Raw genomic sequence first — 27,527 nt, 5'->3', positions numbered from 1 at the left:
ATTTTGCACATTCTTTACTTAATGTCTGCAAGTAAGAAAATATAAGTTTGAAAAGCTTCTCTGAAATCTTTCAGTTACACTGGTACACTTGCCTGGAACTGAGAGGGCATAAAAAAATGTTTGGTCAGTCTTCAGCCAAGAACTGCTGAGTGCTGGACTTTCTGTTTTGGCTTTATTAATGCATATCTCCGCTGGCCCGAGGTATCTGCATACTTATGTGTTTTAAAATCAGCATCTTAACTTGTATTATTTTTTGCTTATCTATGTCTTTTTATTCTGGAAATGTACTGCTTTTGTGATATCACTTCAATGAGCTGAATGATTTTCAGCTGTCAATTCTACATCATCCTAACTTCAGCTCCCTCTTTTGTTGCTGTTGTTGCTTTCACCTAAGTTATTTGCTGCAGGCTTAACTCCGTGACTTGCCTTTATTACTCTGTGTCATTAATTCATTGACAGTACTAGAACAGCATTATCATTCTTGTCATTTTTTACATTTGTGCAAGTTTGCGATATTCTTTTTTCTTGACTACAAACCTTTTCAAGGATAAGGCCATGTTTTGGATGTGACTTTTTTTCCCCTCCAGCGCTAAGCCATATTGCAGGCTACACCCTAATTTACCCACTGACTGTTGCACAACAGTAGTGTGTGGTCTTGTGACCATAAGGCATCATTATTGTAATTCTCTCCTAGCACGACTCACTGTGAAGCTTTCTCCTCTGCAGTTTGTAGTGAATGCTGAATCAGGTTTGCTTGTTCATCATTTTTCAATCATTTTTGCCTACCCTGCATTCTTCAAATTGCAAGCCTGAAAAATAGTGGAGGTGGGCTGCATGATACTTGTACTGATTTTTAAAATTTTTAAGTATATAGTCTCCGGTGTGGACATGATTTTGTCCTTGAAATGGGATTATGTGTTTCATCTTTCTCCAAAAAGTGTCATTGAATTGCAGAATCATTAAGGTGGAAAAGACCTCTGAGGTTATCAAGTCCAACCATCAACCAACCCGTCACCACCATGCCCATTAATCCATGTCCCTCAGTGCAACATCAGCTTGTTTCTTGAAGTCCTGCAGGGGCAGTGACTCCACCATTTCCCTGGGCAGCCTGTGCCAGTGCCTCACCACCTTTCTGTCACCAGTTACCTGGGAGAAGAGACTGACACCCAGCTCACTACTACAACCTCCTTTCAGGTAGTCATAGAGGTCTCTCAGCCTCTTCTCCACACTGAACAATCCCAGTCCCTTTAGCTGCTCCTTATAAGACTTGTGTCTCAGATCCTTGTTGTGACTTTCAGTGTCTCTCTTACCACTAAATCTGAATTTTCCTGTAGATTGTTAATGTGGGTGAGCCAGTATTGAGATTAAAACACAGAGATAGGTAACATATGTGTCAAGTTCTGCTGTAATCTAAACTAGGTAAAGTCAATCCTGAACCCACCCCTGATGTGGAAAATTCTGAGTAATGTGGCAGATATCTATTCCCAAGAATTGAGAAAAGAGTTCTTAATGGCTCTGCCAAGGTCAGCGCTGGCAAAGCTGCTTTTTTTGGAGAAGACATAGATGGGCTTTTCTGCTGCATGTCTGTATGTTTGGTTGATCTGGCTTTTGATTTCCTTGGCAGGACCAATCTGCTATGTAGACTTGAATGACTGTTTTAAAGACTGTATCTATCTATGAAGAGAGGAGATACTATTTGCCACATTTAACTTTTTTTGACTTTGATATATTTCAGACCTGGTAGATCTGGTGCAAATGAAGGAAGAAATAGAAACAATAAGGACTGGATATTTTCAGGCAGCTGCTTTCTGTTTTTGGGGTACTCTTGCCTGTCCTCATCCACAGCATATGTACACAAGAAAGGCAGTGCCTGTTCACATGTAGTATGGGAAATCCATATATTCTGGTTTATTACACACTATACAAGAACATACAAAGTAGGCTGAAGGGGTCTGGAGTGCATCAAGTTTACATCACGCACATAGCTTTGTGTCAACAGAGGATATATGCAGAGTGGGCCTGGCAGGTGTGTTAGGCTTGCTAAGGGTGTGGAGAGTCCTGTTGTGGCATCTTATCATGGCATGTGGCCCTCCCTGATATTGAAACAAGATGATGCATCAGCCTCTTCCAGATCATGCTCAAACTCTAATTCTCCTCTTAATCTTAGCATTATCTCGCTCCTGATCTCACAGATCTCTGCAGTCAGATGGTCTAACCCAGCACCACTTCTCATGTTAACCTGGAGGTACTTTCTAAGCTTCAGCTTAGCAACATCTGCTGGCCTGAGCCCCATCCCTAAACTCATTTCTAGTGCTGCCTTTTATTCTAGGTCAGCAACCTCTTCACGTTCCATATGAATAAAGCTCCATAAGCTTCCTTAATCCATTTGATACCAGGTTTTATTCTGTTCGGGTATTTGCTGGGTTGAGCTGCAGTCCTAGTTCTAGCCTAGTTCTGTCATTTCTTCCAGCTTTGATGAGTTATTGTACTGTATTATTTACTACAGATGAATTTGCTGGTGACCATGCTAGCTCCTAGCTTAATTCTTCTTCATAGAAGAGGTACATCTTCAAGATACACACAGACCTCTTTTCTACTATCTTTCTCTTTACATCTCTTACAAGACATGCAAGGAGGCGCTGGTCTTCATGAACCAACATCCTACTCCTACTTACGTTTTCAACCTGAAAGTAACTTAGCTTTTGCAGGAAACTGACATGTGGCTGAGCCACACCTTCTGCCAGAGACAAATATAGGTGGGTGGCCCCAGGGTGCTCAGTGGCCTCTGGACCTGGGCCTCACTAAGAAGTTGTTCTGAGGTAGTTCAATGACAGTGTTAGTTAATTCTGACCAAAAATTAACTGTCATGCAACTGCTGCTTCACAGAGATAAATTAGTGACCTAGGCCCCTTTCTAAACAAAACTCATACTTAAGAAATCTCCATGCTAACCTTTTAATTTGCATGAAAGTTATTTATAGAGCAGCATGTTGCAGTATTGTGTTATCATGCTATAACCAGTGTAAACAACAGTGCAGTTTGCAGTATTTTATTGGCAGAAATTAGCATGTGTGCTTTGCTCATAAAAAAAGAGGAAGAGTAAGTTATGTTTCTGTGGAAAAAAAACATCCCATAATGTAGCTATTTGGCTTGTCCTGTAATCATTGGCATTGGTCTCTAAAATAAATTTGCCAATTCAGTTGATTCATATTTTGGTAGTTCAAGTGTGGACTGTCTCCTCTCAGCTGGAAAGAATTGAAATTTACTGTGATGATACTGATCTGCTTGTGTTTTGTTTTCAGTACTGGTAGTACAGTTCAACTATCTATGGCATGTGTTGAGTATTTGAGTAAAAGAAGAATATGTTCTGTTTTCATGCAATTACAGGTGGGATGAAAAGATCTACGTGGTTTGGAGGCACCATACTGAGTTTGAAGACATACGTTATTGTCATGTATGTGGTACATATCAGTGTAATGTCTGAGAGCAACCAGAAAATACAGTTAAAAGCAAATCTGGGTATTTTCTTATGACAGTTAAAGAATTTGTGTTATGAAGGCCCATAACCTAGATCATGAGGTTAGAATAGGTAAGGTGCAGCTTTCTGCAAGTGTAATTCTATTCAGAATTGGATTGGCTTTAGCAATTTTATATGAGCCTGCTGAACTGTATTTATGTGTCATTTCGAAACAGGCAACTTGCAGCACAGTCTGTAACTCTCTGAAACTGAGTATTTTAGAACCTTACTGAGATGATAAGCAGTGTCCCAATTGTCTGCTTATAACAAGTGATCAGGTCTCTTCCTTTGAATCCTGTTCTTAGCATACTCAAATATCACATGCCAGTGTTTGTTTTGGTGGATCTTGTTTTAGAAAAAAAGGTAATGTACATCTCTTGTATGTTGATGAGGCGAGATGTTGAAATCAGTGGATTGGAAGTCCTTTTGCGCTGACTGAAAATTAATCATCATTTCTCTTTCAATTTTCAGTTGTACACACAGCCCTAATGCCTGAGACACTTTATCTAATGTTGGGGAATCTCCTGAGCCAATTGTTGTGTTCTTGGAAGTGCCAATATCCAGTTTTTGTATCTATTAAGTTTTGAGGGAGGTGGACTCTCCTTTGGGTATTTATGTTTGCACTTGAACTACTTATAATCTAAAAATAAACTCAAACATCCCAAAATGATTTTGTAAACGCTAGTCCCGTGTCATTCTGGTGTGATATGGAACCCCCTGAGGAGTTCGAGCCACCAAGAATGGATCTCTATGGTTGATGATGATTGGAACAGGAAGGTGGCTTGTTTTGGCACGCTCCTTGGCCAGAATCTTCACTGAAATCTTCATAGCAGAGTTTCTGGTCCTTGAACATTTTGGCCACTTCTCTCTGTGCCACTAGACCTCTGTGTTCAGCAGTGTAAAGTCCCAAGGACTCAACCACCCATGTTCAGGCAGCTTAAAAGCATTCCCTTTTGGGCTCCCACCCTCCCAAGGCATGCTGACCTAGGGTACACCTTGTTGTGTCAGCTACTACAGGTCTTCAGACAGATGCTGTGAAGGTTTAGAAGAGCAATCGCTCAGATTTAGTTAACAAAGGAATATATGTGTCTTAACAAAACAACATAAGTTCACAGACATTTTCTTATTTCTTCACCATTCTCTGAACTGACTCTGAGTTGTCTTCAAAATGAAGTAAATCTGCTATTTTTCTCTTGCCCCAGTCTTGTATGTCACGGCTGTTCATTCAAACTGTAGCATGTTTCTTCTGTCTGCTCTGTCACATTGGCTGAAATCCACATCACCTATATTAGTCAAGCATCCCAAAAAGGTTTTTGTTTTGTTTGTTAACTCTGTCAGTTTCTTCCTCTGCTTTGCTGTAAAGCCCTTTGAACATTTGTACTGGCACAACTAAAGGACCATCCAAGTAAACTATCCTGTGGGCTGAGTCATGGCAGAAGTCAGCATGTAGCTCCTGTGCTCTGTGGGCCCCGGGAGCAGAACTGAGGACAGAATGTGCAGAAAAAGCAGAAGCATCTCTGCACGTTTCAATCTTTGTCATGTACACTACAGCAATGTGTCGATTTTAAAATAAAATCATATAACAGTAATACCATGGTTTTGATACAGAGGACTTTATAAACATCTGCAGAGGAAACAGATGTTTCCACTGTGTCAGATGACACCTGGGAACTCTGCAAGTAAAAGGTAAATATTATAAGTAATAATTTTGTACTGATCACAGTTTCTAGTTTTTTTTCTGATTTTGCATAGAAGTAATTAATTATTATTATTACACAGAACACTTAAAACATCCCTTGCATCAGCACAGGCTTAGGTGGATTGAGGTGTCCAGGCTGGAACATAAAACCAAGTCACCTTTCTGTGGTAATTTTTCTTTCCCATTATGGCTCATAGTAATGCATCTACACTGGTTAAAAAACTCCTGTACCCATAATTCACATAATTATACTGGTATAACCTGTCTAAGGTCTAAAATAGTCTGAGGAATCCAAAGAGTTGTCCAACAAAAACAGGAAACAGATTGGGTGTTCAGATAATCTTTGTATGTTGGTAGGTTAGAATAAGTCTGAAATTTGTGTGTGGCCTTTTAGCGTCTAAAAAGAAGCAGAGCTGGGCATGGACTTCTCCTCTGTTTTATGTTGCAATTACTGTAAATAATTTATATATGGGTGCAAATAAAGTTCTAATTTTTAGTGGAGGTGGAAGGATTTTTTATTGTTAATGGTGTTTAGTGGTAATGGTGTCACTACTGTGTAAAAGGCACAATTTGCTGTGAAAGACCTCTGGATTTCTCTTTAAAAATACAAGTATCTAAAATGTGCAAAGCAATCTGTCAGAGATAACGCATCAGAATATAAGCTTTAATCTGAATTCTCAAAGAACCTGTGTTATCCAAAGCTGCCTAAAATAGACTCTGGAGGCTAAAATAGATCAATGAGTGTTTACTTTTATGAGGTATGTTTTGTTTGATCGAATTATTTTGAAATTCTAACTAATGGCTTGGAATCAGGGTAATGGTTAGTCAGTTAGCACAGAGCCACTACAGTGATCCATACAAAATAGAAAAAAAACAGAGTAGAGCTGCCATTAATTACCAAAGTGGCCTGAATCTCCTCTGCTCTGTGGAGGAGCTCTGGCAATTGGCCAGGCAGTGCAGGCTGGCGATGCAAGCTGTCCAGAGCAGCTCTGATCTGCCTTTCATCAGCTTGCATATGCCCCCCTTCTCCAGGTATTGAAACCGATAGGAGCACAGAAGGCCACAGTGGATTTCTCAGATTTGCTGTCAGTATAGTAAAGGCAGTAGATCTGCTCAGAAAGATTGGCTAGGACAGCAGCTTGTCTTATTTCAGGGTTTGGCAGAGTTCATCGTTCTTAAAATCTTGTTTCTACCCATGTAGATTTTGCAATCTTGGATTTTCAGTGTTATAAATAGCTTTTAACTTTACTGACTTCTGCTGCTGCTTTAAAAAATGTACAGAAATGCTAGATGTTTTTATGCAGATTCATGTGGCAACTTCTTGTGTCTGTAGGACACAGGTTGTCTTTGAATTCCACATAATGTCCTAGGGAGTATTTGCTGTACCTTACCAGTACTGCTTGTACCATTTACGTTATATATGTGATGTATGTCTTAGTAGACTAACATGTTAATGATGGCATACAGAATTGCTGCACACAACACTCTCATACCATGTTACATGTTGAAAATTCCCAATGGATGCACTTGCAGACCATATTCAAACCAGCAGATAAACTTGTGTCTGCTGTTTTAAGTTGTCCGTATAGAGCTTGTGATTGAAGGGGGCAGGATGAATGTTCTTGTAGCCATAATGCTCTAAGGTCATTAGAGAAGCGGGATTTATGGGGGGAGGAACTAATTAGGCCTACTGATTTTTCTGGATGAGAACATCTTGCCCCTTCCAGACTGAAGTAAAGATGCCAGTGGCAGAGTCTCCAAGCATGGTCTGTTACAAATTTTCAAGGCTGTCTTCTGTGAGGTATTTCAGCCTCACCCCATGCTGGAGACCCCATGCATGTCAAGAAGAAAGGTGCCAACTGAAGCTTTACCTTTTCCCGTTCTTGTCAGGACACAAATGACTGGATTTGAGGATGCTCATGTGGGTATCTCAGTTGTCAATTTTGCTAATGTGGGGTCACATGGAGGATAATTTAATTGCATTGTCAAAAAAATGGAAGCAGCATAGTTGCTACATAATTACTTTATTTCTTATAGAGGCATATTGTATATGAGACCAATATGGGAAAAATGAAGAAACTGAGCAGGGGCCTTTTAATTAAGCCACTGTGATTGCCTTGCTTTTGAATTATTCAATAGGGAGCCTTGAGCTTGAGGCAAAGTTCCTTTTGGTGAATTTATTTCAGTACTGGTAACAGTATTAAAAGAAATGAAACATTTGGAGGAAAGTTGTTTGAATTGACTTAAAAGTACCACTAATTTTCCAAAACAGTAATCTCTCTGTTTGAGCTAGATGATTGTTTTAATATGCTCTTGATTACTGTGTTACCATGATTCTATTTTCTGTTCCCCTTTTGCTTAGTGTACTGTTGCATGTAGTATTTTAGAAAAAAATATTTAGATGAGATAAGGCCATTTGATACAAAGAAATAAATTGTATATTAGATAATAGGCCCTTGGAGATCTGAATCTAGAAGTTAGAATATCATATTTATCTCAAAGATTGGTCTCGGAGATGGGGAATGTTATGCATTTCTTAATTAGAGGAACTTTACAGTAGGTTTTTGTTTAAAAAATGTAGTTGCAACATCCTTAAATAGTATTGTAAGTGGAATAGTCTCACAGGATGGCTTTCAAAAGACTATTATCTACAAGATGTATGGCCCAAAGTGTATTTTAAATGATTGATTAATAAATATCTTTAATGAATTACCACAATGAGAAAAGCAGGGTTGATTGGTTTTTTTTGGTGATTATCTTAGTGAATTTCTTAAATAAATTTTCACTTTGCCTTGCTATACTGCTTGGGCTGTGCAATCTCAAAGATTGTGCATCTCTGCAGATGAATTTTGAATGCTTTGTTGTGCAAAACTGTTTGAATTTTTTCATCTGGTAGCCTTGCTAATAACTTATTAACTTATGCAGCTAAAGAAAATGGTACTTGACTATACCAAGTTTGGCAGAGCATTTACTGAAGAGAAGATATAGATTAGCCTGGAAGCCTTGTGAAGGCAGCAGGCATGGAAATTCAGGGGTTTTTCATGGAGAGGTACAGTGAACTGGCAGGGATGAGGAGCATCCATCGCTACTTTTTGTCTGGCACACTCAAAACAATCACTAATTGTAAACTAAGGATTTAGGTGATTGGCATGGGCAGAGAGCACAGTGCTCATGCTGAGAGAAGCCAGGTGCATGTGGAAGCAATGCTTTGTGCTCAGCTCTGAGTTTGCCTTGTTTATAGCCTATAAAAGGGGACACTTACAAGCTCGGTTGATTGGAAAACAGGGAGTTGCTTTTTACGTCTTTTTCCTGAGAACAAAACCCTTTGTTTTATTCATATATTTGCTTCTGGGAGAAAGAGGATGGAAACTTGATTTTAAATGCTAAATAAACAAGGAGTTTGTTTTATTGTTTTTGAATTCCTGATGGCAAGGAAGAGCAAAATACTTGGGGTGATTTAAACCAAAACAGAGAACTACGCTTTTTACCTGCCTTTTCCTTAGGGCAAAACAAGCTTGAAGCCCAGACAAGAAGGTCATAATGAGTAATTGTATTTACTTTTCCTTTTTGGCATGCTTAAGTTTCTGGAGATGAACAGTAAGACTGACACTTCCTTTAATGAGGTGAGAACTCCTTGCTAAAGAGATAAAAACCAATTCTCTTTATGAACTGTTTCCTTCTAATGAATTTACAATTGATCAGTGTACTGTATTGTACCGTGTGTTATAAGTCCCTGCATTTGCATTTAATTTATTTGCACGCAGGTAGATGTCAAGTATCACTGACCTGAATCCACTAAAATCAAAAGATAATTGAAAACATGGCAGCACTGGGGCAGAGAGAAGCTATAGTGTTTGGTTGTTTGTTTTATTTTTAAAAAAAAGAAAAAAAAAAGCTTTCACTGCTGTGGTAGCATGTAATATTAAAAAGCATATGAGAAACCTCTGAAGTTCAGGAGAGTATTAGTCAGCATGATTTATTAAGTCTTTTCATGTCTGGACAGAGGAATCGTGTCACAGTAGAAATATTTTTAATGGCTCAAAGGTATGAAGTAGAAAACATGTTTTCCAGGCAGCATATAAAAATAGTAGCTTAATTTTTCTCTTCTGTTTGCATTTAATTTTTTATAAACCTGGGTAGAAAGTAAAGGGATTTCTGTACTTCAGCCCATTCAAGAAACTAAAGCTGGTTTGTGTAAATCCCTTTAATGTAATTTTAAAGTTGCTCTACAGATGACAAGTGTTCAAATGAATTAGGTAGATGGACAGGTTTCATTAATTAAAGTGATCTCATTTGGTGTCTTAAAGAGTTGCCTTGTTTTTTTATTCTGGGCAATGTAATGGAGGTCAACATGTAGTCTTCTTCACTTTGAAATTAACCACTGTACTCATTTTAAACGTGTGATGTTAGTTTTCTTCACATTTGAATGTGTTGGTGAGAAAAGGAGGGAGCGTTTATTGCAATTTGTTGTCCTGGTAACGGTGTTTCATGCATTGAGAGCCAAGATACTTGGATTTGCCAATGAAGAATGTCTGCCATTTGCCCAAAAGCATTGCCCACCCAGGTGCAGGGTGTCAGCTTCAGGAGGAACACTGAAATTTTCATGCCAGAGCTTCTGGCTCTTGAATGTTGGCTTCCACTTTGGCCATTTTAGACTGGGGAGACTCTGCCTACTGCTTACACACTCTGCCTGTTATGGGGAACTTTCAAAAAAGTTCCTAATAATCACGAAATAGCTACAAATAATGTACCTCAGAACACCATGGGAATACATATACATTTTTCCCCTCCCTGGGCCTGCTTTTGTCACAAGCAGCTGGAGGAGAAGGGGGGACTATGAAGGCTGCCCTCCTCCTTCCTGCTGGCAGACATGGCACTGCTCTGCCCGCTTAGACTAGTAGAGCAATTGGTTAAAGCAGGACAGTGTCTGTCACCTCTGGGACACTTCCCTCTGTAAAAAAATGAAGACGGAGAGTCCTGTAATCTCCCAGATATTAATCCTGCCTGGGTGCAAGTGAGCAAACTGCTGAGGTGAGTTAACAGGAAAGGTAAGTAGGCCATCCATCCCCCACTAATCTCTATTGTCTTATGTGCCTACCACAGTAACGTGATTAGTAATTTTCTTTACCACCTGGGCAGGTAAAGATAACCTCTCTCTGAGGTTAATTTAGCAACAGTTGGGGCCTTTTAATAAAGATTCTTTGAACAAGATGGTTTCTTGGCAGCTCCCTGCTGGCGTCTTGTGGAGTTTGAGGGAACTGGGATAGCCCCTTGTCTTCCTCCCCTCCCTATTTGCACTTGAAGTCTTTCTTCTTTTGGGACCCCAAAGTATATATAATGATACTGGCGAAAAGTCCTGTGGAACCACTTCATCTGGGGCTTTTTGACATGACAGTTATATTTTCAACTGTCTTTGCTGGCTGCAAGCTTTAGCACTCATCAGTTTTACACTAGGCTCTTGTAGATGTGATGATCTTCTAAATCCAGCTTACAGCTGTCAACAGACTCCAATTTGGACAGTTTGCCTGCATCTTAGATTTGTTCCTCCATCCATCACAGTCAAGCCCTTCAATACAAAGCTGATGCTAAACTGCCTTTTGTCTTGCCTAAGGTAGGAATGTTTGAAATAGATTCCTGCATTTGCGTCTTTGGTTATCCGTACTTTGCTCTTATTTATTCTTAAAATAGCTCCCTCAAGTTTTGTCCTTAAAAATGTCTCTGTCATGAACAATGTCACTACAGAAAGGAGTTACCAATGAGAAACAATTGGTCTTTGACTGCATGCAGGAGAGTGCTCTTCTGTGATCACCACGTTGATAACCTTACTCTCTGTAGATTGAGATCATTACAGTATTAATTAGCTTCCAGAGATTCAATGCCTTTTTATATTTCTGCTTTGAAAGGGTTTGGCAAAAGTATCATTAAAAGGCATCTATCTCAATTGACGTGGAGTAGATGCTGCTGCAAGTGCCAGTGGTTTTAAGGCTAACTTTGAAGTTGAAAAACTGAGCTTGGGAGTTCCTGCCTCACTTGCAGAGATATGTCTTTCATGATATGTAACTGAGAACAGGTAAATAATTATCTGTGGCACAGGTCCTTAGAATACTTGGCACAAAAAGGTTTAATTATTTTGAGAGGTATGTTTGAAAAAAAGCATTCCTGTGCTGTTTAATTGCAGAACTAGGAAAGTAATTAGCCTCCCTCCATTTTCTCTTTTTCTCCTCAGATGGTACGATGTTGATGAAGAGGAAGCTCATAGCTAGGTTGTAGTGTGTATTTTTTCCCCCTCTTAACTGTATTCTGCTAAGAACATACCCATTTAACCATGGAACATGTTTGTTTCTATGAGACTCTTTCATGGATAAGGATGATAAGACTTACCTGATGTGGTTGAAATAATGTAAAGTGAAAATTATTATATCTGATTTAAAAACAAGGTGACAAGAGTTGGAAATACTCATCAAACACATTAAGTAGTGCCCTTTTTTTGAGTATACAAAGGACTTTCATTTCACAAAAAATGCTCAGTATTTTGAAAATGCAAATGCATCTTCAAAAATGCAACAAGCTTTGTTCGATTTTTGCAGTCAGACATTGGCCAGTGCTTTGCTGTCTTCTTCAGGTGGCATATTTTGAAATATGCATTTTCACTGTTAGAAAAGAAATAGACAAAATTAGGGAAGAAGAAGAGTTCTGAATTTAGTTAGCAGGAGCGAATATCTCTTTCTTTGGATCTTCAGGTTTTCAGCTTGTGTTATGTATTGTTCATCCTTATTAGAAAGAAGGACTAATTCCTATTCCACCCTCACAATGATTTATGATATTAGAATAAAATTTATGTATTTTAAGACTGTAGCAAGAGGTCAGCCTTTGGATTGCGCTAGAATCTCCATGATCTCTTTATTAGAAATAATGAAAATTATGTTCCATATGTGTTCTTTTGAGTTCAGGACCTAAGAAAAACACCAATCACTACAAGATGTGTAATTATTCACTACAGTTTTCCATTCTAAATTTTTGTATGAAAACTGAAATCTTTTGTAGCAAATGGAAATACAAACAGACTAACACAGCAGGGATATCATGGCAAAATGCTGTAGTATTCTACATGATTTGAACAACTGTGACTTTGAGCCAAAGTTTTTTATTTTCTTAAACAGAAAGAGGATCCTGACCAATTCAGTGGGCTTTGTATTGGCCTCAGTTCTTCACCAGCAAAAGAGAAATAGTAATTCAGAGTCACAATGATAGGAGAATATATGCAACGTAGACTTGGTACTGGTTTGGGTACCTAATGTGGTCTTGCATGTGTGACAGAATGGTGGTTCTACTTCTGTTGTTGCCATTGGCAAGAAAATTGTGGAAGCTATAAAGAAAAGCTGTGAAGCTGCCCTTCCCTCAAGTGTCTGAGCAGTCAGGGCAATACAAACACCATCTGCAGCCCCTACAGGTGGTTAATCCCACCTATGTATAGGGTGTATATCAAGCCCGTTGATGCTAGATAATTCAATTTCTAGTAATTACCATACTCGAGGTAATTTCCAGGAATAGAGTGTACATAGAGAAAGTGGACAATAAAGCTCTCCATTTCTTGAAACAAACTGAGTTAAGGAGAAAATAACACCTTTCACTTTCTGTCTCAGATATCTTCTTATGCTTGAATAAGCAAGGATATATATTTGGTTTGGAAATACAATGCTTTCTTTGTAATGAAGGCACAATAAATTGTGGATTAAGCAGTTTCCTTCAAACTTACCTTAAAGTGGTGTATGTTTTAAATATTAACATTTATGTAAGTGATATGCTTTATAATATAATTGCAGTTTAAATTTGGTAGCTAAAAATCTAAGCATACTTTCTTAGAAGAGGAAGAAGAAATTTTCTTTGTTTTCTGGAACCATCAGAGTTTCAAGACTTGATTTCCCTGACAAAAGCATTACAAATAAGGAGAGGGCACACTTAAAGGAATGGATTTCCATATGCTGAGATGTAATGAAAGCAAAATGAGACTGGTTAGAAGTTGCTGGCTTTATGCATTGGAGGTGAAGTTTAAAAGCTGTCATGTTTAGTGATGCAGTTTGTTTGGCTAAGCAGCTGGAAATCTGTTTTTTTGGATAGGAATGAAAAGCCATGCTTCAGGACAAAACATGAAAGCAAATTATTATTATGCCTGCTGAGGGAAGTTTCAGCACTTTACATAAAAATAAACAAGCTTCCCACACACATACATTTTAAAGCTCTATACATGAACTGCAAATTGCTGCCAAGGAAAGTGCATGTTTTTATTTTAGTTGATATATTTTAATTGGATTTTAAGTGGTTTGTGAATAAAACTGCTTTACATTAATGCATTGTCTCTCATTTAGTAAGTATCCAAACATCTGAACTGCTTAATAAGGAGATTAATGGGTAATGTGGGAGAATTGGTATGGAAACAACTTTCCTTCCATGTTGCTCTCCTTCCTTTTTATATGTGTATCAGATTTTGTTTCTGTGCTGAGTTATTCCCAGTTGTTTTGTTGCCTTTTGATGATTTTTTTCTTACTCTTTTGTTCTTTATTTTCTACTGTTTTTCCAGAGATGCCCTATTTAGTTCACACAGTTTCTGAAAGCTCAGGCCGCTTCATATGCTTGTACGGAGGCTTGAGAAGAAGAGAACAGAAGGGTGTATGCCCTGCTGCACATACCAAGCAGCTGGGTACAAAACCAAGTCAATTCTCTGCTGAGCAGCAGCAGTTCCAGTGAGAAGCACCCACCAGCTCTAAGGAGGGCCTGGGAAGCACATTTGACAGCCAAACAAGTCACAGGGCAGGGGCGCAACCTTCTGCTATCTGTTGTTTGGGTCTAAGTTATTTAATAATGTAAAGGGTGGTTCCACAACTTAATGGGCTTCTAGCTAAACAGCTGCACAGGTAACCATGTTAATATGTACAGACACTCCCCTTCCCCTTTAATTATCCAATGTTATCATGTTTCCCCATCTATCTTCTACTCCACTTCTGAAGGTAGCTTTCTACCCAGATGCCTCAGTCCCATCCCTGGGGATGGTGCAGGGCTGGTGCTCTGCACGACAGGCAGAATGTGAGTGGTACAGATGAGAGCTGCTGAATGTGCACAGAGCTCCTGCCTTGTTGTGAAGCAGACAGCTTTAGAAAATGGTTGCTGCTGACAGGCTAACCAGTGGCTTTGCTGTACGTTGCAGGGGTTGACATTTCATGTAGAAGAATGGGAAAAAAATCATTTGTAGGATTTTGCCCTTGCTCATCAATAATCCCATTTATGAGCCACTGAATAGTCAAAGAACAAGAGCCAGCAAATTCAGATTACAGCATATTTCTATTAATTCCTTCATTATTCTGCTAAAAAACAACAGAGTGTGGTTTCTCTGAAACTAACAGAGAATACAGCATTGGTTTTCACTTAATTGGCTCCTTTGAAACCATCTCCTTTGGGAAACAGGATGTTGTTAGTGCAGAGGGCACTGCAGAAAAACAGGCTAACAATACGTGTAACATGCATTCTAGCACAGCTGTATGCTGGGGGTGTATTTGAGCTGTAATAATAGCTAAATAGCTTTCAGCAAGAAATGAAAACTTGAATGTAGCTTTGTCAGGAAGCCTGCACTAGCACATAAAATTAGTTTGACTGTAAAACATAACATTTTCAAATTGTCCAGTGGAAATATCACTTCACAGAAACAGAGACTGACCTTCATTTGAAGTCCTTATTCTGATAGTCAAAAGATCAGATCGCTTAGAAAGGTAATATAGAAGATCACTGATCGTGAAAAAATATGGGATTATGCTGACAATTTAAATGTAGTCTCTAATCTATACTTTAGTGTGATTTCCTTTTCTTAGCACATGTGAAAGTTCTAATTCCTGTCTCAAGTGTTAGCAATTGTGTTAAATATTTGTAAGACTTTTGTTTCCCCCCCTGAAGATAGTATCATTTAAATGTAACAGGATGAACACCACCTTCATCTTTGTTTCTGTTGTTGGGAAAGATTCCAGTTTATAAATAAGGCAGTTCAGTGAGTTGTTGTCTTACTGAAATTTTATCAAGATTATCATCACTGCTTAAATTTGGCTTAATATCATGGAAAAGTAGTTAAGACTATTTTCAAATAGTTGCTACATTTAAGAAAGTGAATTGTTGCACTCGGCGCCTCAAGCCAATGGGCACCTGGAAAAAATGGTGTCAGGATGGATATTCTGTGTAGAGGAAAATATTTGGGAAGAGTGCTTTTACTGTGCATGAGTTTCATACCAAGCGTTGTTGAATTGCTCAAGTTTTGCTTTTAAAATACAATTAAAAAAAAAAAAAAGTTTAAAAATAAATGCAGTGGATAAAAAGTGCAGCCCTTCCCAAGCACTGTGTGTACTGTACCCTCATAACTTTTCATGTGTATATTAAGCCATTTTGTGGGGAGAATCATTTAGAACATGGGTGCCCAACCTTTTGGCTGGCCCAGGCCATATTAAGGAAAGAGGAATTGTCTTGGGTACACATAAAATGTAAAATATAGTTAATGTATGTAAGTAACAAAGCTTGTTTTTTAATTTGTTTGTTTGTTTGTTTGTTTGTTTGTTTAAACATAATAGAGAGCAACAAAAGCATAAGACTTTGTGGGAATCATCAAACTTGTTTCTGTGAAACTAATGCATCAGTCTGGTTTGATGGAAGTGGGTGCAATTCTTTGTGAGTTCTCAAGGTGCTCAGCAGAGATTTCTGGTCTAATTTGACTCTTCCTGTGTGCTTCATCCTTGAAAACACAAATACATGTACTGCCAAAAAGTGATGACATGAATAACATGAGTGAAGCAAGGGATATTTTTCTCTCGTAAGATAGTTCTCATAAAAGTCTGTTAAAGAGACACGATCAGTTTTTGCTATGTGTTGAGTGTCTGATTAGATGATCAGAACTGTATACATCCTGTTTGAAATGATCATTTTAAATATCTATTTAAAATTCATAAAAGCTTCTGAAGGTAGCTTTCCAGGAATAGTATCTTTCTGTGAATACTTTCTGTACTTTCTGTGAATTTGTTCATTGAGTTTATGGGTTAACAGCTGCTCTGCTCCCATCCCTGTTGTGTTAGCATGGTCTTACCTTGTTAGTCTTCCCCTGAAGTCCTTTCTCACAGTACCTCAGGGAACAGCTCATCCTTGGCCTGCTGAGGAGCTGGGGCAAACCTCTGTCCAGAAAGGTCAGGAGAGCAACAGCTGGGTGAGCAACTCCAGCTGCTGTGACAGCTGCCTTTGAACTTGCACTGAGCAAAGCTCCCTTATAGGATGTACAAAGGTGGTCATAGGAGACAGAAACATATTCTAGACTCCTGTCAAAACATGTCTTATCCTTAACTTTGTTCTGAATAATAATAAAGTTGAACAAAGTGCTAGGTTGAATTCTGTAAATAGACAGATGGGGTTTTTTTTCAGTAAGACTGCTTTTCCTGGTGAGGCAGATGGCTCCTTGAAGTTCACATTAATTAATTTATTTATTATTACACATTAATTTATTAATTAATAAAATGTGGTGATTGGACAAGTAGAAATGGTTTCAAACTTAAAGAGAGTAGATTTAGGTTAGATATAAGGAAAAAATATTTTACAATGAGGGTGGTGAGGCACTGGAACAGGTTGCACAGAGAGGTGGTGGATGCCCCATTCCTGGAGGTGTTCAAGGCCAGGCTGGACAGGGCTCTGAGCAACCTGATCTGCTGTAGGTGTTCCTGTTCATTGCAGGGGAGTTGGACTAGGTGACTTTTAGAGGTCCCTTCCCACTGTAAGGATTCTGTGATTCTATGAAAATGATACATGTATTAAAATAAAAATAAACAACCCACCCCCAAAGAGTCACAACATCTGGTTCATTTGCATGGAGATAAAATCTTCCTGAAAATAACTTCAATTTGGGAAAACAGCTCAAGCTCAGTTATATTATCTGAGCCTGCTGCAGTTCTGTCCTGCAGGGGATGAAGCTAACGCCCTGTCCAGTTGCATGTTCAGTGATCTATTAGTTAAAAGTAGTTTTTCTCCTTTTGGCTAAGGAAAAGGTACATCTTTTAAGTCTTATGTTAATTCTCCAGTGCTTTAGATCACTTAACAGGCCTGGCATTTGCAGGATGGAAGTGCTATTTGCATAATATCAATAGCTTTGCCATGGGAGAAAGAGATCCTTTTATTTTCTGGGGTGCATTCATACAGACACTATGCCAGATGTTTTGGTGAAGTCTGCATTATTGCTTTCGCCAAAAATATGGTTTTGCAAAACTTACCTTGATATTAGGAGGTGACTCAACTGTGAGTACTCACTGTAATTGTATGTAGTCCCTAATATTCAAACAGAGCCAAGAAATGCTGCTTAATCTCTTCTGATGGTTAAATTGTAATTTCTCTTAACACTGATTTGGCTGACACGCTCTGTTTCCTAGTCAATTGAGGGTGATTTGGACCAAGGAGCTGGCAAGGCTACGGTATTTACGTAATGCCTTTTTTTCTGTGAACCTCAAATGTGGATGGAAACAGCCTCTAATCTTCTTAGTGATCTAAGCAAAGATTGAACGCTTTGGGTCAAGCTGGTTTTCGGATAGGCTCAGAAAACAAAACAAAATCAGAAAAAAGAAATCCCTTCACAGTGACTACAAATTGAAATATTACCGACCAAGCTAGTTAATATTTCAGTAGTTGATAATATTTTTGATACTCCCCTCATTTGCAAAGACCATATAATTTGTTTTCAACCATACTCTTTGAGACTTCTTGGAAGAAGAACAAACAGCCCTTGTATTAGGCTCTGGGCACTGTTCGCATTCATTCCCGTTGGGCTAGTTTTAAGTTGTATCATGAGGGATGAAAATGCAAGTGTCAGAATAAGCAGCGTTACAGAGGCTTCCCTTCCTTGATGAGCTTTGAATGGCTGGAAAAGATTGCAGACTTGACCTAAATCCTTCTTGCACATGGTAAGAGATGGAGCTCATGAGGTGGCTGTGTCTATAACTCAGTTATTAAAACATTCTGACTGATTTTTGTGGTGTGTTTCAGAAATGTGGCTTTTCAGACACTATTACTGTCAAATTAAAAATGTGTTTTAGAAAACAAAATAATTTAAGTGGATAAATATGGTGCACTTAGGCTAGAAGTGACACTGCACACTTCATTAGAAAAGACATTTCATACTTCATGTGTCTTGACTCCCTGTTTTTTTTTTCTGAGCAGTGTGCAAGTGCAGTAGATACAAATGAAGGGGAAAAAAATTAGTTTATCTTACTAGCAGTTTTCTTCAGGCTTAGTTCCCCTATCCAGAAAATGTATGTTAAGACATGTAATGTGAGTTCACACTATCTAAAATTACTCAGATCGATTTTTCAGAGCATGAAAGCTCGTAAGAGCTGCTGGTCCTCTGAAAATCTGCATTCTCATGCTTACAAACCAAACGGTTCACTTCTTATGTGGTTACTTTTCTGCTGGCTGTAACAGCAGACATATATTTTTTTTCTTTACTTCACGTTCAATAATAGAATCAAGATTATATCCATCCCCTGCTTGAACTTGCCACTGCTGCATTCATTAACGTTCTGAATATTTGATGCAAATTGTTTCTAATTAACATGCTTCTAAATAAAGAAAAAAAAGGTATTCTTAAATACATGTGTGCCATCTGATTAAATAGCATTTTATTCTCTGCTATGAAGACCTTTACAATTTTAGGACCTTTTTGAAATTGTTGTTGTTATTATCCTTTTACAGCCATTATTATTCCTGTAAGTGGTGCATCGTAGAATGCAACCCTTTTTATCTGTGTTGTAGTTAATAACTAGAAATAGCCTTCTGAAAACATAGTAAGGCAGGTAAGAACATGATTAGTTATTGAGAGAAAAGAATGCCAATTAACCATACTCTGCTTTAAAGTAGTATAATTTTGACTTTTCCACTAAGCAAAGGGAAATACTTAACAGCTGCTGTCTTTGCAGTATGAGTTGTCAAGGTGGCATACATTAGAAAGAGAGAAATGCTTCTGTGTCATTTTTTCTCCCTTCACCTGCAAAGTAGAAAATATGATTTGCTAAAAAATAATAATAATATGTTTTTTTAAATGTCTCCACTTTACCACTATGATTACCCAGAAGTTGGTATAAAGAGCATAAGAAAAGTTTGGTTCTCATCATAAAGCATCACATAGCATCATAAAATTTGAAAACATTTAGGAAGGAAGGAAAAAATCTATATATGCTTTTCAATATATGTGCGTCTATTCTTTTTTAAGGGCTCAAAATGTTTATACACACATGGTTGCAGTAATCAGGGTAGATTATCACAGGAGTCCAGATGGTGCTTGTGAGATTTTATCGAGGAAGTCGATCAAATCTGACCATTGGATTCAGTGTTGTTATACCAGTTGAAAGAAATACAAAATAAAATGGAGGTTGTGGCCTTAGAAAGCAGTCAGTCAGTGAGATTAAGCCAATTTAACATTGCTCAGCCCTTCCTCCCTTCTCCCCCCTCTCCCCATTCCAGCGGCATGATCCCATTACTCCTTTTTGGCTGCTCTGCTACACGTGTCCAAGCCACAGAGAACACCATCTCCTTCACCGTGTTAGTTTTTGCCTGGGTGAGAAATTCTCTCGGCACTGGGGAACAAACGGGGGTGCCAGCATCAGTGGGAACCCACAGCCAGAGGCCACAGAACAGCATCCGGGAATGGCAGCGTGGATTTAAGTCAGACTGAAAACAATGTGAAGTGCAGCCAGAGCTCTACATGTATTGTGCCCTCTGTAACCACCGCTGTAACACAGGAGAACACAGAGAAATATGCCACTAGGCTAATTAAGGGCTCTTCTCCTAAAGAGGCTTTTGTTTCAAGCTTTGCTTCTGCAGATCTTCTGAATGTAGCCGTCTATTTCCTCAGGTTTAGGCTTGTCCATAGTCTTAGCTGTAGAGAAAATAGCCTTTATGAAACCACAGTAACAAGGCCTTGGTTAAGATTTTGTCTTATTTTAATATATACACCAATATCGTACAGGATATGCAGATTTTATGTTTTGCACTGGGTATGTAAGCATTTAACACTAGCATACTGTTGTAGACATTATTTTATTGTTTTGTTTCTGACAAAGATTTCTTGCATCACTAATAAATGGTTGCGACTCAAGGAAAGTGTAAGAAAAAGACTTTAATCATGAGCACGAGTGCTCAGCTATTCTATAATAGCCCTGTTCATTAAGCTGGATGTTGCTTACATGTATGTTATTTGAAATAGAAAGACTTATTTAAGTGAGGCTTCTCTTGTCAGAGAGGGGATCTGCATGTTTTCCTCTAAAAGCAGTGTCAATCTGACTTCTGCTTTAGTGGAAGTTGTGAATGGTTATTAGTGATTTCAGTAGGATTTTGGAGTTTTTTCATGCTTAGTGTGTATGAAAAAAATCTATTAATATTTTCTCTAAATCAGCTGCATCTGTGTCTGAAAACATCCATGAATGTCTTATTTGAAAGCCAGTGCTTTTGCAGCCCTTGCTGATTTTTAAAATATTTGTACCACTTCAGTAAATGAGATCAGATTCAGCTTGACCACTGCTTTCTGTCCTTTCATAAACTGATAGGGATACAGTTCTCTTCCACATTCATAAGAAAGTAAAGAAATGTACAATGTTAAAACTGGTTTGAATTAGGTACACTTTCCCAAATTTAATACTGCAAGATTGCTTTTTTTCCAAACATTCACTACTGTCTTCTTTCTTTTTTCTTCTTCCTTCTTTCTTCCTTCTTCTTTTTTCTTTTTTTGAATAAAAAGGCAATGTCTTGGTTTTTTACAGGATTTACACTTTTACAGGATGAGATTAACCAGTCATAGAAAACATACCACAATTTCCACCTTAGCTTAAATGTCCTTACTGGATTTTTGTGCCTGAAATATCCCATTGTATTTCCTTTCATTTTATCTCATGCTCTGTACTGATAATTAAAGCAATGGGGCACTGTTTGTAATTGCTATTTATTTTTCTCTCTAGCTGTGTGCCGCCCACCTGCCAACCCGATCAGAGGCACCGAACCACTATCAAGCAGTGTGCCGAGCTCTGTTTGCTGAAACAATGGAGCTGTACACTTTCTTGGCCAAAATTAAAAGTGCAAAAGAGGTAAGCTTTTGAACTTGTTTTTATGTGAATTAGGATTACAAAATCACTTCTGTACCCAGCCAGCTGTAGATGTCAAATGCATCTGAAAACTGACGGTAGTGTTAAGGCAGAGTAGTTCTACAGCCAAGTTATGGTGGGGTTTGCATTATGTGATGGTTTTTTTTAGTTTTTCTTTGGTCTGTCAGCATCTGCATCAGCATCACAGGAATTGTCAGTAGTTGTGACCAGTCTATTTGGGAGGAAACCAGAGCATTTACTTGGAATGTGCTTTCATTCCAGCATACAAATATGTGATGTGTTTGAGTCTGAAAACTTCTCTGGTGTTTCAGGGATGTTGTTAAGAGTCTGAGCTTTAACTGTTGTTCCTCAGCTCCTTCTTATGCCTTGTCTTTGGCTGGGAATTTTCTAGGTTCTTCTTGCTCATGTTTTGTCCCCAGTCAGCAACTTTCCTTACCTTTCCTGTATGGTTGGCTTGTCTGTCACGTACTTCACAGCAGAGTCAACTGAAATAAATAAATACATAAATCCACTTGTAGGTAATGCTTCCTGTGTTTACTGCTGGCTTGGTTGTTACTGTTGTCTGAAAGGCATCCTATGAACCACTTCAGTTAGATGATTTGGCGGAAGAATAACTTTGAGGGTGGGTGGATTTTTCTTGATGATGGTTGGTAGTTTTGGTAATCTGATCTGCAGAGTAGCTCCATAAATTGTCTCATATTAACACATCGTGTTCATTTCATTGGAAAGCCAGCGAGTAGGGGGAAGGGCAGAAAGGTAAAGATGCTTTTAAAGACTGGCTTCTTCACAAGAGCCAATCTGACAATTACTCTTTTTTAGTAAATATCTGAGGGGTTTTCTTCTGTGTAAGGTCCAAATAACCTTTTGAAAAGCAGTGGAAAATCTTACAGGTTGATACAACTATTATGCTTCTCAAAGAGGCTGAGCTGTTTCACCCGTGCTTGCATACTCCCACTACTTTGCTTCTGCTGATCCTAGAAAAAGTATGCAGCAAGTAAATAAAAAGTAAAAAATGATAATAAAAAAAGGATCTGTCCTGTCAAGTTAATGAGCTGAATCAGCTCATTGTTGGGTCAGATGGGCCCCGGAGCAGCACAAGAGAGTTCTGTTGTCACACTGGTGGAAGATGCAACCAGTCAGAGGCATAAGAGGCTGGTGCTGTTCCTCCTGTTCATAGACATGGCTGAGATGAATCCATCCAATGGGGACACTCCTCCAATGATATTTTTCTATTGCACTGGGTCAAGTTTCACCTCCATTTGTCCTCCAGTCCTTCTCAAGCTGAATGCAATTTTTAAACTGAAGCAGTATCATATGAGGATAATTTCGACAGTGTCAGCATGGCTAAAGAGCCACTTGTTTTCTGAAGTGCCTGTAGTACAGTTCATCTGCACTCAATGCAGATAACACCGAGAGCATCTCAGTTCTAAAGCCATCTCCTGAACCTTGACATCATTAATTTCACATCTGAGCATTTGACTGCTCCTTATTGTCCCAACCATTGGATATACTAATTGAATGATGTGTTCTAGAAATGCCTTAACTAATAGCTAGTGCAAAGTCTGCGCTGAGGCTCGAAGATAAGACCCTTTGGGCTTCTTTTTCCCACTTAGAGAAGTGCATTTCCAGAAGTTATTAATGATTTCGATGACATGAAGTGGTAATGAGGTGTCTGTATTGCCAATGTTGCAGTGAAATGCTGTGTTTTATAATTATTTCAATTACCTTAAAAACATTTTTTGTTTGTTTATTAAAATAAACACAGGGATGTTTTGAATGTGTAGATTATTTAATCATCTTGTAATTGGACATAAAAACCCAACATCTGATAACACCACAGAACATACTATGAGTTAATCGCAAAGGAAGGGAACCATTTGCCTCTCAAAGGCTCTTAGGGATTGTTTCAAAGCACATTTAGGTCAGAGGAGGTAATCCTTGTAGATGGAATTCTGGCCCTACCGAAACCAATGAGACTTTTATCACTGCACTTCCTGAAGCCAGAATTTTGATCCTTTGATTTAATTTTAGCCTGGATCAGTCTCCCTGTGGGCATAAAAGAAATGAGCAAGAAAATAGTCCAGAAGCAGCTTGTAAGACCATTAATTCCTTTTCTTATGTGCTAGACCCTTGCTTGTAGTTTTTATCCAACTATAGGTTCAGATACAGCATGATTCTTGAAAATAACTTAGCATAAAAAGGAAAAATAGATGAAGCAAATACAAGATGGAATGCTGTAAATCTTGTTATTACCATTTTTAAATAACCTCTATGGTTTATACTTTAGACAGGTAGAAGTCACGTGATCACGGCAGGTTTGTACCACTGAAAACTGAAGTATTATTGATGTGTTCTTATTCAAATACATGGAAGAATCTTGATTTGTGAGGAATATGGTTAAGCACAATTCAAGTCAATAAAATCCCTTTCATTTTTTAATGGTCATATGGGTAGGGGTATAAAGGAGAGAAATGTATCATACTTAAGTGAGAATATTTTATCATCATCAATTTGTGGTGATTGCAATGATAAGGAAAACAAGTCATATGTATCAGCTTCAATTAAAAAAAAGAACAGATTTATACTGTGTAATATTGTGTCTCTGATACTAAAGATACCAGGAGTTTTAAACTATTAGTTTATTTTGAAAACTGGGAACTTAATTTGGAGAGCTTCCTTTAGAATCCTTAAAACCTAGACACAGCTGTGGCAATGAGATGAAAATAAAATTAAAAATTCTAAATAGGGGGGAAATCCTCTAAAATGACTTGAAATAACTTTCCTCTGAATAAAAGCCACTTGGGCTCATACTAGGACAATTGTGTTGTATCTGGAGATCCATTTCCCAGATACAGGAAGCTCACTCTTTTTGCTCAGTAGGCACTTAAACAGCCAACAGAATTTCAGTGGAAGAGGGAGAACTGGTCTGCAGAAATTCAGTCTCCAAGAATGGACTAAATCTGATCTTGTAGTATAGCACAGAATGGGGTCAGCAGCAAAGTATGCTTTGAAAGAGGTAGAAAAAAGTATTACTGTGATGCTGTTTTCAATTTGCCTCCATACCAACTTGTCAGAATTTTGAAAGTTATTGGCATTTCAGTGGGCTGGATCAGGGACAGGATGTATGGACCTGTAGGATCATGTTTAGTTACCAGCACATCTACCAGGCATCCACGTGTTTCCAGTCTGTCACGTGAACATCGCTATCATCATAGCAAATGGAGCGTAGCTTCAGATAGGGCTTTACTGGCACGCATTTGGGTGAGTGCATTACTCAGAAATGATGAAACAGTGAGTGAGCCATTAATGTCATCTCCATGGATGTCACATAAAATGTTTCAGGCATTTTGTCACATACTTGATTTTATTGGATTTGGATTAAAATCCATTTGAATTTTATTTCCGGTCTGATTCTTTATGTTTAAGGGGTCAGCAGCAGAGATGACTTGCAGACAGGCAGATGACATTTCCACTTTTAAATAAGAGAATGAAATGTTAGGTCTAATAGTTGTAAAGGAAGGACTCAAGCCAGAGATGAGACAGGTATGATACTACCATTGCAATAATTAAATAAAACCAACAGAATAACAGCAGTAAAAATGCATATTTCTTTAGAATAAGAGCAGCAAGTCCCAGAGTGAAGTTGAAATTTAGTTCATTAATCTGACCTAACTTTGCATCTTTTTGCAGGGTAAAGGTATTGTGTCATGTTTACTGGGTTGGTTTATTTTTCAGCTTCCTGGCAGCATCTGTATGCTGCTCAGGCTCTGCAAAAGTTACCCTTGCTGCAGATGCACCCTGTGTACCATCTGCTGCCATCCAGAAGTGGTCTTTGGATGGGCTAAGATCTACTAACTCCATATCCCGCTGTGCAGACACTTACAGCTGATGTCAAAAATAAGACACAGCTTATTTCTCGCCTTAGGCGGGAAGCTTTTAAAATTGCAGTAAGGAACTTCCTCAAAAAGGGGATTTCCTCATTCTTAGTTTAACAGTGGACAACACTGTTAAATGGACAACAAGGTGGAGGAAATTTATGTGTGTGTGAAGGTAGCTTGAATGACTATGAAAATGAATGTAGTCTGAAAGAAAAGATCTGCAAGAAAGACATTGAGGCCCTGGAACGTGTTCTATGATTTTTTTTTTTCCAGAATCATCAAAAAGTCATTGAGATCACCTTTGCTGGCACCTAGTAATAGACAGAAGTGAAGGCACAAATGATTGATAGCCATGAGATAAATGTTGTGGAGTATCTGTAAAAGGTCACATATATTGCTCAAAGATGGCAACAAGTGTGACTCTGAGAGACACACAGAGGCTATTTAAGCAAGGAATACAGAAATCGCTGTTATAGACTGGAGTGCAGATCCACTCTGCTGTCTGTGTTGTGAGGCTGATTTATGGAGAGGTTATCTTCCCTAGTCCTTCAACTCCATGTTACAGCCCAGGCTTACTTCCTTCTGAAGGAAATGCTCCACATGTGCTTACTGCCTGAGTGACCAGTAATGCATCCTTGCTGCAACAAAGGTTTATGGTGTCTAGGGCTGCATTAGGTAAAGTATTGCCAGCAGGCCGAGGGTGATGATCCTTCTTGTTGGTGAGGCCATGCTGACAGTGCAGAGTCCAGTTCTGGGCTCCCAGTATAAGAGAGACATGGACATACTGAATAGAGTCCAATGAAGGGCCAGGAAGACAATGAAGGGACTTGAATATATCTCCTGTGAGGACAGGATGAGTGAGCTGGGACTGTTCAGCCTGGAGAAGAAGAGGCTCAGGAGGGAATGATATCAATGTCTATAAACTCTGGAAGGGTGGATGCAAAGGGAACAGGGCCAGGCTCTTTTCAGTGGTGCCCAGTGCCAGCACAAGAGGCTGGGGCACAAACTGGAGCACAGGAGGTTCCCTCTGAGCAGCAGGCAGCATTTCTGTGCTGTGCAGGTGACGGAGCACTGGCACAGGCTGCACAGAGGCTGTGGGGTCTCCTCCTTGGAGGTCTGCAGAAGCTGCCCGGCCGTGGGCCTGGGTACCCTGCTCTGGTGGCCCTGCTGCAGCGGGGCTGGGACTGGGGGATATGAAAAGTACTGCCCACTTCAGCTGTTCTGGGATCTTGTGAGTGGTACCCACCAATACTGATCTCAGCCTGTAGCAGAACTAATCGTTTGTGACTGAGCTGTGAGTGGTAAACACACAACTGGCACAGCTGGTGCTTAAAGGCAGCATGTGAGGTGGACAGCAGTTTACTACAGCAAGCATTTTGTAGGTACATGTCTTAATGTGCTACTTGTCTCAAAATTGACACATATCTCCAAATTTTTTGAAATGGAGGCACATCCTGAAGTACGAAGATTAATGTTCCCAGCAAATAATTAAAATTTTATATAGTTTTTTAATTGCTCACATCTTCAATTGCAGTGGGAGTTCATTGAAAACTTGTCCATAATTTCATTATGCATGGTATGCCTTTTAATTAACTAAGTTGTTAGTAGAATACAGATGAGTCTCCAATCTGTTATTTCTGTACTGCTAAACTCTGCTACCTATGATTTCTATCCTTTCTAATATAAAATCACAATTCTTTCAGTCTGTCTGGATATATTTTAACATTACATATAGGAAAATGCTAATCTGCAAAGCATAATAAAACATGTAAGTAAAAATTAAATTGTTCCTTTTTTTTTTTTTCCCTCTAGCTTCATGCTATGTAAAGGCTCAACTGGAAAACAATTAAGAAAGTAGATTGTTACTTTTCATTTAACATGGCTATACTGATGTATTATTGTACAAAATAGTTACAAAGGTAGTTAGTTAATAGGTACCTAAATAATGTTAATGGTTAACTTATTTTGGAAATACAGTCATTAACCAAGTTACTCCTAATAGTCTCATGACTATGAAAGCTGTTAAATACACTTGCTTGTATTATCAGAAAGCTCAGCTGGAGAAACTGATCCACAAACCTTTCTGCTTTTACCTTGATCTGCCTGCACTCCCAGGCTTGCAGTGATTACGCTTCTGCAACTGTGTTGTCATCAAGCTTGTGACCACATCACAATTTGTTTGATCCCTCGGTTTTGGAGCCACTGCAATCTTTTTAATGAGGTTGAAGTCTACTTGTTTTATAGTGTGTGTTGTGGGCATTGTAATTCAGTGTTTCAAAT

The 27,527-nt window shown here is 38.7% G+C and overlaps 1 protein-coding gene across 6 annotated transcripts in view; it reads left to right on the top strand.

The window, feature by feature from the left end:
• Positions 1-27,527, top strand: part of SPIRE1 (spire type actin nucleation factor 1) — a 125,371-nt gene that overhangs the window by 53,882 nt on the left and 43,962 nt on the right. For all 6 annotated transcript variants that reach the window (XM_048939138.1, XM_048939137.1, XM_048939139.1 and 3 more), the window contains exon 4: positions 21,226-21,351. In XM_048939138.1, the coding sequence (XP_048795095.1) occupies positions 21,226-21,351 (126 nt within the window). The remainder of the gene's footprint in view (positions 1-21,225; positions 21,352-27,527) is intronic.

Source organism: Lagopus muta, chromosome 3 (assembly GCF_023343835.1).
Source record: "Lagopus muta isolate bLagMut1 chromosome 3, bLagMut1 primary, whole genome shotgun sequence".
NCBI classification, from domain to species: domain Eukaryota; kingdom Metazoa; phylum Chordata; class Aves; order Galliformes; family Phasianidae; genus Lagopus; species Lagopus muta.
Note: the sequence above shows the minus strand (reverse complement) of the source record. Positions and strands in the feature narration are given on the sequence as shown.